Source organism: Acipenser ruthenus, chromosome 16 (assembly GCF_902713425.1).
Source record: "Acipenser ruthenus chromosome 16, fAciRut3.2 maternal haplotype, whole genome shotgun sequence".
NCBI classification, from domain to species: domain Eukaryota; kingdom Metazoa; phylum Chordata; class Actinopteri; order Acipenseriformes; family Acipenseridae; genus Acipenser; species Acipenser ruthenus.
In genome coordinates this window covers 23,180,368-23,200,354 of record NC_081204.1, presented here as the reverse complement: position 1 = coordinate 23,200,354, position 19,987 = coordinate 23,180,368, and the positions used below count along the sequence as shown (strand labels likewise).

The 19,987-nt window shown below is 37.7% G+C and overlaps 1 protein-coding gene across 1 annotated transcript; it reads left to right on the top strand.

Moving 5' to 3' along the window:
• The first annotated feature begins 676 nt into the window (after positions 1-676).
• LOC117963539 (palmitoyltransferase ZDHHC15B-like) lies at positions 677-19,533 on the top strand. The gene is made up of 12 exons (XM_034904047.2): positions 677-885; positions 2,546-2,572; positions 2,941-3,035; positions 4,011-4,131; positions 5,265-5,334; positions 6,107-6,139; positions 6,386-6,506; positions 7,477-7,609; positions 10,951-11,077; positions 11,620-11,729; positions 13,862-13,941; positions 14,578-19,533. Exons 1-11 carry the CDS (start codon positions 768-770, stop codon positions 13,906-13,908), a joined length of 1,002 nt encoding a protein of 333 aa, XP_034759938.1. The 5' UTR covers positions 677-767; the 3' UTR covers positions 13,909-13,941; positions 14,578-19,533.
• The last annotated feature ends 454 nt before the right edge of the window (positions 19,534-19,987 follow it).

The window sequence follows — 19,987 nt, the reverse complement described above, 5'->3', positions numbered from 1 at the left end:
AAGGCACCTCTGTTTGCAAGCCATGCCTTTTTACACTGTCTTGCACTTCCTGGGTCATTTCACCTGGAGCTTGAAATTGTCATTTTCCCTACATTGGCTTCTTTCCTGGCAATAGCTTTAGTGTTACATAGGAAACAAACAAACAAACAAACAAACAAACAAACAAACAAACAAACAAACAAACAAACAACAAACAACAACAACAACAACAACAACAACAACAACAACAACAACAACAACAATAATAATAATAATAATAATAATAATAATAATAATAATTGTTTATCATTCTTTTTAATAAACAAAAATTACAAAATACCTGCCATAACTGCCTGTCATAATTTTACAAATTACAATTTTACCCGCTGAAGAGACCTATGTGGACATTAAAGCTGGTCATTAACTGTGTTTGTCCAATAAAAGGTATCAGCATTTATTTATTTATTTTTTCATCTCTGGACCAGTTCGGCTGATAGACCAATTTTCAGGTGGGTGTGATATTTTGCAACAACTCTGTTCTGCACAAAGACATCATTTTTGAAACTGCTAATACTGCCATTCACCTCACAGTCGCTAGGGGCAGCACCGTCACCGTATGCGACTGTACAGTCTCATCGACGTTTGCTCTTGCTAGATTGCCTTTGTTGTTGCCTTTATCAGTCCTGTCAGGCTGTCAAGTCAAACTCAGAGGATCACTTGTGAATTTGTTGTCGGCAGGCAGGCTCTCTAATCTAGCGCAGAGAGGATGCACTGTGGTGCCGTTGAAGATGGCTCTATCGAGAGGGTTGCGGTGCTGCCAGCGTATTTTCTCTTGGATCCCAGTGATTATTATTACTATGGTGATGTTGTGGTCCTATTATGCGTATGTTTTTGAACTCTGTCTGTGTAAGTATTTTTTCAAGCATGTACGTCACTGCTTTATTTTATTTGATCGACAGATGTGTAGAAAACCAGGAAGTGTTCGGAAAAAGATCAATAGTACAGCTAATTGCCAGCTACTGTAGTGGTCAGTGCTGCTAGCGTTCGGTACTGTACCATGATGTACACCAGCTTGCCTGTAAGCATTTACTAATGTAAACGTCTTGCACTGTATGTCATTAGTATCAAAGATCCAGGTTTTATTAGGAAATGATTGTCATTTTATTTTTTTGTATTAATTGAATTATCACACGGCTGCATACGGTATTACTTCATTGTGTATTTATGTGATAAGGTAGCAACATCAATTTTATTAAAAAAAAACAAAAAAAAACGTTGACAATGTTGGTTTTGTACGTACAGTACACAATGTTGTTGAAGCTGACACCCTGGGATCCTTCAAGAAGCTGCTTGATGAGATTCTGGGATCAATAAACTACTACAACCAAACGAGCAAGATGGGCTGAATGGCCTCCTCTCGTTTGTTAACCTTATGTTCTTATGAGTCTATGAAAACACTTCGGGTTGCTGGTGTATTGTACGGGTTAGTTTAACAACAGGGTTGAGCAAAGGGAAATATTTTTACTTTATTGGCTGTAAGTGTATTAAACTGTTTTGTGTAGCTACAGGTAGCAGCAAAATCAACGACTTAGTGCCAGTAAAAATTCTACTCGTAATAAAGTCTGCCAAAATGAAATAGTAATCTTTGGAATTAGAAATTGTTCTTCACGTGTACACTAAATACAGTGCAAAACATAATCACCTGAGGGGGCTGTTCCACCCTATAGGCTGATTCTATACCTTCGGGAGAAATCATTGAATCAAATGTGGGTATAGTTTGTCAGACTGTATAGAAAGAGCTCCTGCCAGTATTTTACTAACCACAGACCTCATGTAAGAAAGACTGGGCAGCTTTCCAAATAAGAAAAGTACTTTAAAAAGTCAAGCGTTTTACTCCTTTCTGAATGCAGTTGTTGCCTATAAAAAGTTCTGTAATGTGGTACATCTTGTGCACTATTGAAATGTGGATTCTGCTGTGCACACCGGTTAATGTTGAAAATATAGGGAATTTGTGCATTGGGGCTGTGGTGAAGATTGGTGCAAAGTCAAGGCAGTGATCATGTTTACCACGTAGAGAGTGGAAGACAGACGGATATGATCAGACCCTAAAAACACTGTCAGTAGGGTGTAGGAACGCCAGTCAGGCTGGCACCGATGCAAGAAGCCTGCCAGTGTTCTGAAAGGTTACGTCCGCACCCTCCTTCAGGGAAGTAGGGGGTCACAAATCGGCAGCAGTGTCTGTTCTACAGAAAGGTCTTTTGAGACGCTTCCTTGTGAAGCCTCAAAAAATTGTGTTGGGACAGGAAGCACCAGCCAACCGAGCACCTATTGTCAAAACTGTTTGCCTGTTGTTTCTGTAACTGACTTACAGGGAGATGCAGCTTTTTTTATATTTTACACAATACTGCACACCCCAGGTGTGCTGTATGTGTCACATAACCAATAAATCCGTTCTGGGAAAGTGTGTGCTAGAGATGGCAGGTATTGCTACTTTTTTTCAATAATTTTAATAGTAAACCTGTACAGTACCACTTCTAAACAATTTATTTCTTTTTTTTTTTTACAGTTACTATCACCAACGGTTTTGAAAAAGGTAAGCAGTACATTACATTACAATTAATAGTAAAGCGACTCATTTTGAGTGTTCTGATTGGTGGATTTGTGTGACTGTACAGCAGATTTAGACAACTCCGGTCCTGCAGGATAGTTCCATTCCATGTATAACAGGTATCATTGATACAGGAGCTGATCAGAGGTTCAGTTGAATAATTAAGGACATGGTTGGAACAAAGACCTGGACTGGAAATACCAGTTGCCTACTCTGCTGTACAGGTTGGTTATAAAGCCATGTTGAAGTAAATGTATTAGTCCTGGAGCACATAAATATTGTGGGTAAGTTGCCACGTGATGTGCCACACAACGTCTGCTGTAACATTTAAAGTTTTCCTGTTTTATTCACAGTGGCCTACCTTGCAGTTTTTCATGTCTGTTTTGTAATGTTTGCGTGGACATATTGGAAGTCTATTTTTACACCGCCTTCTCAGCCATCAAAACAGGTAACATAATGTACTTGACAGTGTTGGTAGTTTTATTTATTTGATCATCCATAACTATTTAACACTCTGTGCTGAATTTAGAAATACTAAAAGAAACTAACATTCACTGACCAATGTTTCGAGTCTTTTTCAATGTCTTCAAGTGTTGTGGTTTTGAGATTTACTATATATTATTTTTGGAGATAGACAGATGTGTGAATGGTTATTTATTTTTCAAGGTAATAGTTATAATAGATTATTTTATTAAGCTATGCATCTTTCAAATTATCATTGCAATGTACTTGCTAGGTAAAAGTTTATGTGCTGTATAGCTATCCTCTTACATTATTCTAATTTGTTAGGGCATATTTTTTTAGTCCAGTGAAATGCCAAAAAAATGTATATTTTGAAGGTGTGTTAAAAATTAGACCTAAGTTTGAATTTTGAGCAAAGTTTTCACTCTTTGCTTTTTATTTATTTATTTATTTATTTATTTGACACAAAGTATATTGCTGCAGTAGTTCTTTAGTAGTGTTTTTCTTTTTTCTTTTCAGAAAATCTGAGGCTTCAAACTAGGGCTGGGACCAAATCAAAACTTTGACAACCCGCTAATCGCACTTAACAAAACTGTATTCAATAATGTTTACTTTTTATGAGTAGAAGAAATAAGATACTTACAAAAAACAGAAAACGCTATTAAATACAGTTTTGTTAAGTGCGATTAGCGGGTTGTCAAAGTTTTGATTTGTTCCCAGCCCAGGTCTCGTCTAGTTTTAATTTGTAATAAAAGCAGTACTGTATCAATGTTCTTGTCCAAATGAAATGAGATGAGAAGGATATGGTACCAATCTAAATGTAGCCGATGCACTGAAAATCCCCTCTGTATGTCAACACCCTCATATATGCTGTTTAAATGCAGATAAATTCCACGAGAGTAGCTGTTGTCAGCTCGAGGAACAGGAGCCCCAGTTACATCCTATTTGTTTCTTGTTCCAGTTTCATATGTCCTACTCTGACAAGGAGAGATATGAGAATGAGGAGCGGTCTGAAGTACAGAAGCAAATCCTGCTGGATATAGCCAAGAGGTTACCAGTCTACACCTGGGCAGCATCTGGAGGTCAGGAAGATACTCTCCATTCAGGGTTATTGTGTAAACAGTAGTGCTATTTAAAACAGACCACACCTTTACAGAGTGCATTTGGTGTACTTGGTTTGCAGATGTGTCTGTGCTGAATAGAAATTTGTATTAGGGCTGTATTTTATTTATTTATTTTTTTATCTGATGAATTTCAGCTTTTTTGCCTTTTAATAACCAAAGAGTTGAGTACCTGCTGATCCTCTGTATTGTGCCTCATTCCCTCATAATACAGCAGTACGTTACACCCAACCATACAATCCAGCGAGTTCAAACCCAGTGTAAAACCATCTGAGTTTTACAGTAGTAGCTTATCTTCGAGTTAACTTTCAAGTAAACACTTTATAGCACTTCATCTTTTCTGTGTGATTTGGTTTCCCATTTGGTATTTCCAGAAGAGTCGCATGGTTGTAGAATTAAGCAGGAATCCGCAGGATAAAAAGGGTTAACTTACAGGGTGGTTCGTGCAGTGTTAAAGGGATTGCAGCTAACAAAACAATTCTATAAATCTTACCCATTTTGCACTCCCATTAAATGTGAAGTTTTTAAAGAAACACATGTTATTGCAAACATGTAGATTAATTTTAAAACAGGCATACTACACTAGGTTAAAGAAAGTATTCAGTTTGCTTGCCTTGTCTTCCATGAAGTCTGTTACTGTTTTGCATCCTTGGTTACTTCTCCCGAGCAGTGTCTAGTGGGTCAAAGCATGTTGCTTGCTGAAGGCATGTCAGTGAATAGGGGAAACAGCTGATTGTTTATTCACAGGAGAGAAGCCAGTGAAGGGGAGGAGACATAAGGAGTGCAAGAGCGTCTAAAAACATGGCTTGCAAACAGAGATTTCTTTAACCTAGCGTAGCGTTTTCTAAAACATGTTTTTTACTCAAAGTAGAAACCTATATAATGAATTGATGTGAAAATGTTATTTTGTTAGCTCCAATGAAGTTTAATCAAGTTTATTTGTATAGTAAAATGATTCCTGTGTGACTGTTTACTGCAATATGTGCATCAGTGTTCAGGTTTATTTATGTTCTCTAAAGGTAGCTGTGCTGTAGTTGGAGCCTCTTCTATCAAGCCTTGTAGTTCTGTAATTGACTCCTATTCCCTGTTTTCAGCTGTCAGGTTTTGCGATCGGTGTCAGGTGATTAAACCGGACCGCTGCCATCACTGTTCTCTCTGTGAAATGTAAGTCCCCTCATGTTTTGCAATATATTTATCATATATGGCATTTATGGGATTTGTTCTTTATGGTTTACTGTTTTTACCTTTTAAATGCCATTGTTTGCTGTACTAATAATAACTTGGCATGCAAAACAGCAAAGATGCGTTCATTCAGAACTGTTGGGCTGAACAATAGCTTTCAATTGTATTAATTTCAATTGATATAGGGCTTTTCATGTATAAATCCGACTAGTTTGAGAGTTGAGACTACGTGTCTCATCTAAATGGATTGTACAGTAAGTTCCTGCACCAGGAACCCTTTGTAGATGAGCTTTCCATTTAAAGTGATTGTCACTAGCAAAGTAAGTCTGTCCTGTTGTGCACTTTAATAAACGGAAATGTGCAGTTATGAAAGAAACACATGTCATAGCAAGCATTTTAAAATGTTAGGCCTCAAATGTGAAGTTTTAAAACAGAACATCTTGTACTATACAAGGTTAAAGAAAGTTCTCAGTTTGCTTGTCTTGCCTTCTAGGAAATGACTGCTGCAGTCGTACTGATTGGTTACTTACAGGAAAGAAAGCCTGGATTGGGTGGGGGCAGTTTCACTCTCCGGTTGAAGTGGCCATCTGAAAGTAACTTGCAAACAGAGATGTATTTAACCTAGTGTTTTAAAACTTCACATTTGAGGGACTATATAGTGAATGGATGTGCATGTCTCTATTTTGTTAGCTACAGTCACTTTGACTGGATCTGGCTCCATGTTAATATTACTGTACTTTTATTTCAACTGCAGGTGTGTGTTGAAAATGGATCATCACTGCCCTTGGTAGGTACACAATCACACGATTATCTGAACTGTAGTGCTGGGATACAGTCAAACCTGCATTAATACCCATAGAAATCAGCATCACAGTGGTGACATGAATTGTGACAGTTCACCCTACTTGGTAGCTGGTTCCAAACAATCAGATTGAAGGACAGAAAAAGCCTTGCATTCTTCCTGCTGTGTGTACGTGTTCGTGTTTTCTTCCTAGTAACTTTTCATTAATTTTACATTTCTGCCTTTTCGTAGGGTGAATAACTGCATTGGTTTTTCAAACTACAAGTTCTTTCTGCTGTTCCTGACGTATGCCATGGTGTACTGTGTGTTCATTGCCTCAACTGTTTTGCAGTACTTCATCAAGTTTTGGGCAGTAAGTCTCTCTCAAGCCTCCTTTCTAGATTTCACACTGTAGCTAACATAATAATTCCATAAACCTTACCCATTTTTGCACTTGCATTCGCTGCATAGGTTTCAGATGTGCAGTCTTAAACAAATAAACACATGTTATAGCAAACCTGTATTTTCATTTTAAAACATGCTATCCGTTTGCAACACCTTCTAGGAAATATGGTACTGCTTTACTTCCTTGGTCATTTCACCCCAGCAGAGTCTTCTGGGCCAAAGCATGTTACTGGCTGAAAGTCAATGTGAGTCAATAGGGCAAGAAGCTGATTGGTTATTGACAAGAAAGAAGGCGTGGGGACAATTTCACCCTCCGGGTGAAGTAACCCAGGAAGTGCAAGACAAACAGATTTCTTTGATCTAGTGTAGTACAAGATATAATGTTTCAAAATCATGCATTTGAGACCTATGCAATGAATGAATGGATGTGCATGGTGGGGAAAATTCATGGAATTATATTCCTTCATAGCTACTGAATTAATTTCATAATGCAATGAACTCCCTCCATGTGACCAGCACGGAATAAAGACCCACTGACTATTGCTATCTCTTTTAATGCAGAGACTGAAGATCTTTCTGTATTAAGACCATGTCAGTGCTTGATCTGTGTTTGCATTGCAAATCAGGGTTGAACAAAAAGACCTGGCACATGTAGTACATTATCTGTAGAGGAGCTTGCATATTTTTGTAAGTTTACCACTGCTGCAGCTTTTTCAACAGCTCAAAGCTCACAAACCATTTGAGATGCAGACTTCATATTGTCAGCGTGGAAACTCCAAAAATGTTACATTTTATTGTGCAAATATACCTCCAGGGCAGTCTCTCCAGATCCCCAGCTTGACAGCCACTGTTCTAGGGGAGTGGTTGTTTCTTAGCACTGATAATCAAGTACCTACCTCCTTGTTTATCAAACATTTTTGCATGTACTTTTTCATCAGGGTGAGCTCCCAAACGGCCATGCCAAGTTCCATGTCTTGTTCTTGCTCTTTGTGGCTCTCATGTTCTTTGTGAGTCTCATGTTCCTGTTTGGCTACCACTGTTGGCTCGTGGCTAAAAACAGATCCACGCTAGGTAAGGAGACACAGGCTTTGTGTTTTTTTTTTTTTTTGTAATATATGGATGTTACTGGCAATTCAAAAGCCAGTCCCAAAGAATGGCTTGATGTTCTCATTACAAGGCAGAACACAAATAGCACTGTCTTGTGACTGTGGCATCGGACTATAGCGTTATAAAGGGGGAGCCCTCTGTAGGTAAAACTAAGTGTGACATATGAACGGAGAGACAAGCAGGGTGCCACCGTATAGTCAGAGGTTCCGATACTTTTAATAGCTTGTGTTAAAATGTTCCATTTCAAGCTTCATCCTATTTGGCTAAGTGATTCTCTAGAAATATGTACAAGTGTGACATGCATACTACAGCACGTCGATCAGATAGCCTCCATATACCCCCAAATTCTCACACACAAGTAACTTCAGCTCAAGAAGGATCTGAGGAAGTTTGCAATTGGACAAGCAGTTATGCTAAAATATAAGTGTGACATATAGATAGACTGTTGGACAGACACATACCCAGATATTATTTATTTCTTAGCATATTAGGATAAACTCAATAATTTGTGCTAAAGAAGTTTCATCACAATTTGGACAAGCTCTTCTCTAGCTACATGCAAAACTCTAATGTGTGACATATGCCTGCCTCCACTACAGCTCTGGCACACAGCATCCCTAAGAGAGGATAATAAGGGAATTGCTAATCAGAAAGAAAATGAAGCTTTCCGCTGGAGTGTGGAGTTTGCAGTGCGCCGTTTATCAAATGCATTCCACTCTCACTGCACAGTGCAAAGGCTTGTTGATGACTTGGGCATTGTGATTATGTTCTTTCTTTGGAGCTGTGCCACCGGAAGAGAAAGGTGATTAGGAGCGGGGGGATTCCTCTGCTTGACTACCTAATTAGATTGATGCTTGTGATATTTCAGTGGCTCGTGTGTAATAAATTATAGCCTGGGGTTCAAAAGATGATCAGTCTGAACCTTTCATTCTAATTTGATTCTAGCGAGGATACTGCATATCCTCATTTTAATAACAGCAAGTATTTAAAATTAAATCATGCTTATTTATGGTAATCTGAGTTAAAACCCCTGGTGGTAACACATTTTCTAATTATGTGCCTATTATGCCTGGGCCTGTGAGCTGCATTGAATCTTGTCTAAAGCAGCTTTTCTCAAATGCGGCTACTAGTGTGATTTTGTGCGGCCACAGCAGCTCCCCAACAACTCCTCTCTAAATCAGACTTTAGCTTAATCAGCACTGCAGTTCATTGCTGTTCTTGTTTTAGCTTGCGTTCCGATTCCTCACACTCCTTCTGTTTCTGTTAGTTGCTACTGGCCAGCATTAACCTCAGCATAATCAATGCATGCCGATTGGCTGAGCTTTCTTTCTGATCATATTTCGTTTTGGCATGCGTAACAAAGCTGTGCTGGTTTCTTTTTGTGCCAGCTCATTGGTTGATCAACTGTCCGGGGATTGCCAATCACAGTGCTTGACCAAGTTGTCCTAGACACTGGCGTGAATAAGATGGACAAGAGAAGGCTTTAGTAAAGCAACATGAAAATAGTGGTATGGAATAATATTATTTTTTTTCAAGCTGGGACAAATACCTGAATATTTTGAACAAACATTGCTCCACATGTATTCGAAGGAAAATATCCATGTCTGTGTCTGCCATAAATGACATAGTTGATAGAAATTAGAAATATGCACCATAATGTGTTTTGCCAAGCACCGATTTACCACCTTGCCAGAATTTGCATGACAATTTGTAAAATGGCAAGTGGAAAAAAAAGCTCTGTCTGATGTGTGGGATTAATATATATATATATATATATATACAGTATATATAATTTAAAACCAGCGGAATTAACACAGCTGCCCTTGACGCCTTATTTACAAAGTTTTTGACCACAAGAAGTAAACAGTCCCGATTAGGACGTGAGCAACCCAAGCTGCCGAACAGCGATCTTTACCAGTAAGTCAAAGTGCTGCTTCAGATTTGGGTAGCGAGACAGAATGGGGGGATATAGATGTTGTGATCCTATTTTCTGTTATGTGCAATGTAATAAACGAGAACCAAAGGGGAGTTTTGTTTTCGTTATACAACGCCCCCATTTATTTGAAGAATTTATCAAAGTTAAATTTGACAGTTCACTTGGTTGTTCAGCTAAAATAAATAAATAAATAAATAAATAAATAAATAAATAGAAATCAGTAAACCTCAGTAATGCTGTTACTTTATGAAAATCTGTCTTTTGCCACTTTGTTTATTGTGAAGAAATACCGTTTTTGTCTAAAATACACTCAACCTATTTTTCTGAATTTTTTTTTTTTTTTTTTTAAATACCATTTTACATATAATGGCTTGACAATACCATGTTTGCCCCGGCACTCATTTTCTTTGTGTTTTTTTCTCTATATTAATGTGCTTAAAGTTTATAATGTGTCGTCAAGGTCCAGTTTAAATTCCAATATGGGAGAGAGCAAGTCATTTTGGGCTAGTTTGAGGATTTCAATGCTGTGTGTTTATTTTATATTATTAACTATTATTTAACAAGGGTGATCTGGGGTGTATTTATAATAATTTGTTATGCACTTTTATGATTTAAAAGCATTGCCCACATTTGCTATATTTAGCTGGGTTTTACATCACTTGATTGGAACAGGAAAGTGAAAGTAGTGTTTGCATCCATTTGACTTTAATATGTTAGTAATGTACTTTAGCGTAGGTATTGTATTCATTTATCAATTTATATGATTGATTCCGGGCTCGTTATCTGCAGACACAGACACTCAAGTTTGACCTGTTGTTGGAACAATAAAAATAACTAGCAAAATACTTGGTTTATGTCTCCAGTGTATCATTAAAAGGACCTGGGAATAAGATCTAGTGTAGAGTACCGAGGGGCTGCTGTATTTTTAATGAGAAACACTAGTCTCCTCCTGGGGGTGCAAATGACTGTGACTGAGTATAGTGTTTGTCTGTGTATTAACTGAGTATAGTGTTTATGTCTGTGTATTAACTGGTTATCCATTTGTGATGACATTGCTATGGACATTCTCTTTGCATTTAGTGCATCAGTAGGGGGTGTATGGAGGCTGTCTGTGTTACATTATTGGCAGTATTACAATTAGGAATATACAGTATACATCCACCTGTATATTGTGTTTCTGTTTCTACATATATCTGGAGAACCACATATCCAACTGTGATGAACCATGGTAAGGGAATTCTTTAGCACATGTTATTGACACGATCAGAATCTAGGGATGTCTTTATTTTCAACTGTACTTTTTTGAATTACCAATGAATGTTAACAGCAAAATTATTTTTTCTGTTGTGTTTCTTTTTTCACCTTTTAGAAGCTTTTCAATACCCAACTTTCCATAACGGACCTGACAAAAATGGCTTCAATCTAGGGTTTTCGAAAAACCTGCAACAGGTGTTTGGGGAAGATAGAAAATATTGGTTTATACCAACGTTTACCAGGTATGACTCTGTGTGTGTGTGTGCTTAAACCATGCTGGTGTGTAGCACTGGAATTTACTAGGATACTTTCCTGATTAGCGGTTGGTAACATACATATAAACTATAAAAGGGTTTGTCAGTGTTTGTGCTGTAAGCAAGCAATCACCACCACTGAGCCTGTTAAAGCTGGTTAATAAAGGAAGAGATTCCTCTAAAAGAGGCTTCAACACAGTTTTGGCAATGTAATGAAATCTGAAAGGTGGGAACAATACTTAGTAAAGCTTGTGATTTAAATACTGGTTATACAACACATATCCCAACGGCACACAGTCCCTGAGCTCCACTGAACAGCTGATAACCAGAACTGGTGACATTCAGAGGTCTACCTGTCTCTCACATTTTAGTAAGTCACTGTCCTCATCACGTCCTTCAACGAAGTGCCAAGTAACAAAAGAAACACACAACAGATTGTGTGAATGATACGTTGTTGGCAACTTGTAGGTTGTAAGAATCGGCCCAGTGATGTGTCTCTAATCCCCTGCATGTTTGTCTCGTTGCTTCAGCCTTGGCGATGGTCATTTCTTCCCCATGAGGTTTCTGAGCGAATCCCGAAATCCTCTGTTGGCCAGTGAAGAGCAGTGTGAGGATGGGGGATCGGATGAAGAAAACTACAGTAAGATCATCTCTCTGACACTGTAAAACGGGGGTGGGGAGAGTCATTACTTAAATAGAGAGCTTCATGTTTACCTGCTAATTAATATAATGCCTCTTCTCCACTGTATAAACGAGCCGCGCCAGGACCGTACCGAGCCCTCACAGTGCGGTTAAGGGCAGCCTGGGTTGTTTTTCCACTGCCGTGCTACTGACGTCACACGCAACGAAAGACAGTTATTAATTATGTTATTAATTAACTCGTTTTGCCAAAAGATGCACAAACAAAAGAAGCTGCGCGAGCGCAAAGAGAGCCGTAGTTGTATGTATGGTACAGCTGTACAGTATTTTGTTTGACTATATTTTTGTAAATAAGTTCAAAATTGTTTTATTTTCCGCAATTTTGTCTTTTATATTAATATAATAAAGGTCAAGGATGAGAAATTTGGCAGAGTTTTGTGTTTGAGTATGTTGTTAAGTGAACCCTGTGGTTTATGTCCATTTGCTTCAAGTAGTCAGAAATTCAGACATAAACGTTCTCATTTCTGACGCATGATTCCAGATCTTCCTGAACACTTCTATCTGCCCACAGAGAAACTAGAGCCTGCACTTCCTCAGCGTCCCAAGGCTGTACTTTTCTCTCATCACACTGGCTGCCCGCCATGTTTGTTGTTTTTCTGTCTGGAGTGTACTGACTGATGCAACATAATGACGAAAATCATTAACCCCGCCCCTAGCTTAAAGAGTAAATATTTAGTTTTCACTTCCCATTTACCTCAGAGCTGATTTGAAACTCTGATCCAGTTGTGATGAAAGTATAAAAATGTAGTAGAGTGAGAAGACTGCTTCTCAGTTACAATATCTAAAAATATAAAAGAAAACTGGGGGATGGATGACATTTTAAGCAGATGGAAGTAAGAGGCATGCCAGATGAAGCCTTTCAGTAGACCCACAAAGTGTAAATTTTATTTTAACGGACGCCTCTGCACCAGTGAACACATAGAGATGGGGCAGCCTGATTCGAGTTTAACAAGACCAGGCATCTGGCCAGCAGAGCTGTAAAGACCAGGGTGTCTGACTAATCAGAACAAAGTGGCATCAACTGGCACTGCGCCAAGAAGTCACTGAGTGGGATCAATGGGGGATTGTCCTGAACGGGATTACCCTGGGGCAGTGCCAGTACATTCTGTACGAGTAAGGAATCTGAAAACAGTGTTATTACCTGGTCCCACTGCTTCAAGCAATACAATACTTAACTGGGCTGGATTTTAAAAGCCTTTTAATCCAAATTGCTATGGATACTAGTTAATAAATTATAAAACAAACTTAAATGAAATGTCTTGAGCTGTTTATTTCTTGTTTGGTAACTTTAATGGGTGTGTGTTTTCATTTCTGAAAAAATCATGCTTATGGAAATTCGAAACTTAAGTCTTTGGTCAATTAAAGCTCTCCATCACACAAAACTTATTCAGTCCATCAATTATTAGCGTGTCCTTTCTTCCGGGTTAATATAGTTCATGTTTAAGTCCTTTTAATCAATTGTTAAGTTTCTTCCAAGTTTATTTAATTAATGGAGATGGTGTCTTCAGTTGTTGCTCGCTCTCTTCTCTCCTCTATCCTGATTGAGACCTCACAGAAACAAAGACTGTACTTTCTCTTTTTGACCTTGAGCTTGTTTACAACTTACACACATGTTAGTATCTCATTACTTCAATAAGAAAAATAATTGGGGCGCCCATTTAATTTAGGAACTCGAGTGAGTCACCCAGTTAAACAGAGGGCCTCAAGTTCTTCTCACCCGTTTCCATGGAGACAAGGACAGCCTATTACTTGCTTTTCATAAATTGCCCGGTTGAAGCACAGGATTCGTTTTAGTTTTTTCCAAAATAAAGTCATTACTTACTATCCCTATGCATTTGTAAAGCCTTCAACTCATGAGGAATGTTTGTGTTATTCTGTGTTCTCCATAATAAGCACAGTCTCCCAGGTCTTCCTTCTACAACTCCAGTGAAAAATCAGTAGACGCTGGGGTAGACATGGGCTTTCTCTTTGAAACTGGAGGAGGTCTGCTTGGCTGGCTGGATGTTTTATTTGTATGGGACTCTCTTCAAAGTTTTCAGAAGTTGATTGACTTTGTTTGCTTCTATATTTTAGTTCTGCGAAGAGGAGATCCATCAGTCACCATAGAACTGGACACATAGCAAGCTGTGGGGTTTGCTGATTTCCTGCTACAGGTTAGTGATTCACCCAGCATCGGTCTAGAAATTGTAACTGCTGAAACTCTTCACTGTGTGTGTATAGAGTACAGCATATGTAGACGTTACTTTAGGTTCCTTAGTCCTTATATAATGCCCACAAATATGAAAATATTCCATAAAATAACTTTTTTTTATTATCCCTTGCGACCATGATGTAGGTTTTCGTATGTACCAATATCACACTTACTTACACGTGTACATATATCTGTAGCAGCACTTACACGTGTGTTCTGTGTTACCACTGCAGTAACTTCAGTACATTTTCACAGAACAACTTGAAATTTGGTACAAACTCAGAAACAAGATTCAGAACCTTATTGTCATTCTCTGCTTGGTAAGTTTGATATGTGATCGCTTCATCACTCCAGTGGTCTGCAATCAAAATAAGTCCCAGTTCATCATCATTCCTGTGGTCTTATCTAACTACTGCAGCCTCTTTGTAATCTTTCACTCACATTTAGGGGCTAATGGAATATAAATATGTTAAGAATGTTGTATCTGTACAGGTGGCACTGTAGATATGGTCCTAGCTTCAATAGATTCCCAGAGTATAACCCTAAGCATCTACATGCGTTAACAGCAGCACGTTCTTAGTTTTGTCTTTTTTTTCAGGACTGCAGATTACTTAAGATGAGAGTCCCCCCCCCCCCCGTCCCCCCCCCAAGGACCAAGAATCAAGTTACTGTTGTGTTTTATGGATAACCACATTCCGTCTTACTGGATTTGAAAACAGCAACGCTTCTTTTTTTAATATGTATCAGATCTTGTTTTGTAATTAAACATTGATGTTGGGAACATACCAGTTATTCCAGGGTAAGGGCTGTGTCTGACAGGAGCTGGGGATCTATCCCACTTTGAGAATTCCCGATACGCCTTTCAGGGACACAAAATGATTCCAATGTGTGGCACAATACTGCTCAAGGTGATTTTAAATGAAACCAGGGAACATTTGTGCAGTAGGCACTGGGTATCACACACTGGTTTGTTTACAGTATATGCTTCACTTATTGAATGAATAGGGTTTTCTAAAAACAAACTCCCTCTAGTTTTGGTGAGTCCTTTTTTTGTGTGTGCAGTGGGTTATTGGTGACACATTAGCTGTTTTTTGTTTTTTTTTAGCTTCCAGTGGGATTACATTGAGTGTCTGTCTCAGTGCTGGTGACTTGTAGGACATACGAGGGACATTTTCTTGCATTCTGGTTAGAAATATGGATTCTTCTTCATTCCATTGTAAAACGAAATGTTTTTGTTAACAATGAGAAGGAGGATGGTGTGGTTGAGTCATAGGGGGCGTGGTTGAGCATTGTCTTAACTCTTAAGACACTGTTAGCTCCTGCCCAGTTCAATCTTTCCCCCCTGACTTATCTGTGGGCTGGTCAAGTTATGAGACTGGTATTATTGACACTAATTTTAGAAATCCTAAAAGAAGACCAAGACTTCTTGTTGAAATTGTCATGTTTTAAAGTTTCTTTTAGTATTTCTAAACTCAGCACTATTGATTATTTAACAGTTATGAATATGATGACAGAGTATCTTTGTATATATCCTGATACCTTGTACTTGGTTATAAAATCTTAAAAAATGTGCAACATTATTACTGCCCTTTGTGCTGTACTATAAAAAACAACTTGGCACGGGTATCAAATACCACAGTTACTTAGCTGTTGTGCTCTTCTTGTTTCTATTCATGCATATCCGTTTTTATTTCAGTATCCTGTCCCCCTGCAACACTGCCCCCAGTGGACATAAGATATATCACATTTGTTCTGTGTGGTATTTCTACGTGTCATTGTTATATCCACTTGGGGCAGGTGGAGCAGGTTAATGGGTACACTCTGGTGTACCAGTTGTAGATAGAGAGAAGACTCTAAAGAGGCCTTTTAAAAATCTCTGGGATGTGATGACTATATAAAAGCGGTTCTAAACAAGAGGAAGATTACGTTAGTTAACTGAAATGTCATGCCTGCACCACGCCAAAGGTCTGATTTTAGTTATTTAGAGTAAATCTGACCTACAGAACAGGAAGATGTTCTTATGTACATCTGCATTAAAGTAAATAACCACGATATATTCAGCACAAAAAGAGGAGGCAGTGATAGTGTTGCTAGTGTAAGATTATGAGATTGACGTTACAGCTTTGCTAATCATTTGGTATTATGTTAAATGATTTTCAGTTCAGTACTAACGAAATCTATGTTAAGAATCAATATAATTCTTACTGAATTTGATATGATGTATTTATGGCACAGGACTCTGTATATTTATATGAACAGAACTGTGTTGTACTGATGTGTATGCAGTGAGGTGAGAAAGTTACACAACTTAGTGTATCTATAGAATAGTTTCACCAGCTCTCGAATGTAAAGAATGTATTTTGCCGTTATTTTTTATATATTTAAGAAGGCTGTTAAGCTGTTGATAAAAATCAGCTGTGTCATTTTTCATTGTTTGGTTTTGTATGTAAATTATCATTATTACAAAAAAAATATATATTTGAAGCGAAAAGCCTATTTCACTGAGCTCCCAATTCAAATTACTGTACAAGTTTAAAGCTGTATTGTTACATAGAAAGCAATGATCACATTCTGTAGCAAAGGCAACTAAAGTCATTAGCACTACTGGCAGGTGTCCTTGTAATTTAGAGTTTCCAAACAGTAAAAAAAAAAAAAAACTTAGAGGAGAGAGATTTATTTATTTCTGAATATACAGGAAGTATTCTCCTGCCTTGTTTTCGTTGTTTACAGTATTGACTAATGTTGTTGCTCTTGAAGATGTTCTGATATCACGCAGTGACTAAAGGACCAGTATTCTATGAACAAGCAGTAGAAATTTTGCTTTCTACAAAAACCCTGCTTCTCAGACTTGAAAGGTCTGATCCAAAAGAGTTGCTACCCCCTCCCCATTTTCTGATGGTTCTTTTTTATGAGTGCTTCTTTTTACATTTGCTTCAAGATGTTTTTATTTTAAGTCTGCGTTGACTATGAGTTCAGGTGCTCTTTTTCTAGTTGCCTGCCATAGACACATGTTAACACCAGCACCATCCAGTGCACAGCAATGTATTACCAGCAAAACCAAAGGAAACTTCATGCAAAGTGTTAGCTTACTAGATAGCACTGGATCTTGCTTCTGTAACCAGACTGGCTGATGTAGCCTATGTTGCATATATCTATGGCAGGCAGCTATGTCTGAAGATCTTGTGTGAGCGCACCTTATCACAGACATTTAAAAAAATAAAAAACAGTATTTGAGTAATTGAACCACTCAGAATTATTGGGGAGGAAAAAACTAAGAAAATGAAATGTCAAGCTGCTAAAGGTGTTATAACCAGGGAGATATATATATATATATATATATATATATATATATATATATATATATATATATATATATATATATATATATATATATATATATATATAACTGTTCTTAGCAGAATGTTAGATGGTTTGCTGTTTTATCTTTTTATTTGCTTGTTCACATCCTGTGCTACAAGAAATAGAAACTTACTGCACCCATGTGTCACATGAAACTCACTGCACCCATGTGGCATACAGCCAGCTCAGATGGGGTCTATTACCTGTAACACAGGAAGTGAACTAAGTCTAAATAAAAGATAAGAATTTGTTTCTGTCAATACACCATTAATGCAGTAAACAAGCACTTCAATGAATCACTGGTTCCTTGAATGCACTGCATATTTGTAATTGACCCAGAACAACACCATACTATGATATCAAGCAGGACTGTCCTTGTAATAAAAGCAGGATTTGACCATTCTAATATTGCATATACAGTGTTGTTATAGTGGGCAGTAAAGAAGTATCCAGTAATGTAGTAACTGCAGACAGGCAGTTTTAAATTGCTGCCGTCTACACTTGGCCATTCACACTGATCCTCTTTAGGATACTGTGTGCACAAACAGTTTTAAAAAATGACAAAGGTGAGCAAAGCTCTTTACATGAAATGTAAGCAAAGTTTGTTTGTATTTTGATGTTACCTGTGTGTTCTGCTCAGTTGTGTATGTGATTCTGTTTTTGTTTATTTGTTTCTTCCTAAAGACAAGAAGTAAGGCCTTGTGAAACTGAAATTACAGAACATTGCATTATTATAATTAAAAAAACAAATAAAATAAAACTCATTACTTCCAGTTACCTACTGGAGTAGACTGTCTTACTGTTGATTTTTTTGTTTTTAAAAATGTGTTTTTGAATGATATTTTCACATTTTATTAATGGTTAATTTCTTTTCTGTTGTGGTATAATTTTCATTTTATTAATGGTTAATTTCTATTCTGTTGTGGTATCATATTTTCTTCCTTTCCCTGTTGTTTTTTTTAATGCTTAATTTTTTTATTTTTTTTTTACCAAGCTTACTAACTCACCGAAAAAGCAGAATTTCTGAATTAAGGTGGTTTAGAAAATGACCACTAGGAGTGTGCAGCGGTAATTTTCATCCTCTCTGAAACTGCTTTTTATATATAGACTTTCCATTTACAAATTCACAGTTGCAGGGGGGCAAAAATGACCGTTGAACGCCCCTAGTGGTCATTTCTAACAACTACCTTATTCAGAAATGATGCTTCTAGGAGTCTACAGAAATAGTGCCCGTGGTTGAATAAGGATTTTAGTAAGTAAGCCTGGTAAGTAATGATCTAAGCAGAAACAGCCATAGAAAATTATAGAGATCACATATATAGAGGACATCAATACATATTATTTACTGAGTAATTTGCTAGAACACTATTTGTTTCTTTTGAGTGGATATTTCAAAGCTGTCTGCAGCTCAACCAGTGCTTAAGTTGATATGGGTATGCAAATTCAGAGTTACAGTGTGTGTTGCTTATAATCAAGTTTGGGTTTGAGTGTGCCCATTATGGTGACTTTTTAAAAAATCTGAATTATTATTGTAATTATTAACCAGTGCTCCTGTTCCACTCTAGTGGAAGCACATCATGGAAGAATGGTATTTCTTTCATCCACTAGGGGCAGAGTTGCTGCATAACAGCCTATTGTTACAATCTGGTGTACCTGCTGTACAGTTCAAACATGATTCTGAGTGAAACAGAAAATTATCTACAACGTAATTAACCACAATGTAAAGGAGCCAGGCTCGTCTGCAGTCCAGGTTATAGAGCTTTTAACATCGTTTCATCGACGGGACAGAATCCGTCATGGTAGTGCATCACACAGCACAGCCTGCTGTATAAGCAAGAAAAATACATTCGTTAATATAATTCAGGTTGCTCTTTTAAACACTTTTTGGTACAAAACAAGAAAACAGCGTCCACAGTATATCAGTGTTTTTGAAGCAGTTGGTTGCTTAGCAGCCTATTTCTGTCATGTAAACTGTATTACTTTCTCTTTTTTTTATGACTGTACAAGCTGTATTTGTATCTATGTATAATGTGCTTGTTTCTATTTGTATTGTGACTTGTGAGTTTTACAGGAGAAAACATTTTAAAGCTTTAAAGTTTAGCATTTTGTTTCACGTGTTATATAAAATGCTAAAGTGTCTTTTTCTTACTCAAGGAAAAAGAAAAACAAACAATTAAAATGAAGCTTGTAAAAACTCTGTTTTCATGGCTCTTTTGGTTTATATTTGGCACTTTCAAACTAAGCTGCTGTTTGAGTTTCAGGATTCTTAAACCCGGGTGTGTCTCCCCGAGATAACGCTGCTCGGTTCGGGATCTGATTGAGGGAGGCGATCTGGGACGTTCATACGATTACGAAGTTTAATTTACGCAAATAACTGTTTGGATTTAGCAGCTGTTTATGGTATCTCACCAGAGGGAGTGTCCAGCATTTTTGACATACAGCACGCTGGACGGTCTGTAAGTTTGATTAGAAGTGCTTCAATGATTATCCGTATCCGTGCGGCCGTATGTACTTAAGGTCACACGTTTTTTTTTTCCTCCATATATATGGAGAACCACTTATCCAGCTGTCGTGAAACGTGGTATTATTATTTAGTTTACCTTATTGAGTCGAGCAGATTGTGAAGCTGTAGGGGTGGTCTGTCCCAT

Excerpts from the sequence above, each read along its gene's own strand:
- LOC117963539 (XM_034904047.2), top strand. The coding sequence starts at position 768 with ATGGCTCTATCGAGAGGGTTGCGGTGCTGCCAGCGTATTTTCTCTTGG. Across the intron at positions 4,132-5,264 it reads CACCTGGGCAGCATCTGGAG|CTGTCAGGTTTTGCGATCGG; the intron begins GTCAGGAAGATA and ends CCCTGTTTTCAG. Across the intron at positions 11,078-11,619 it reads TTTATACCAACGTTTACCAG|CCTTGGCGATGGTCATTTCT; the intron begins GTATGACTCTGT and ends TCGTTGCTTCAG.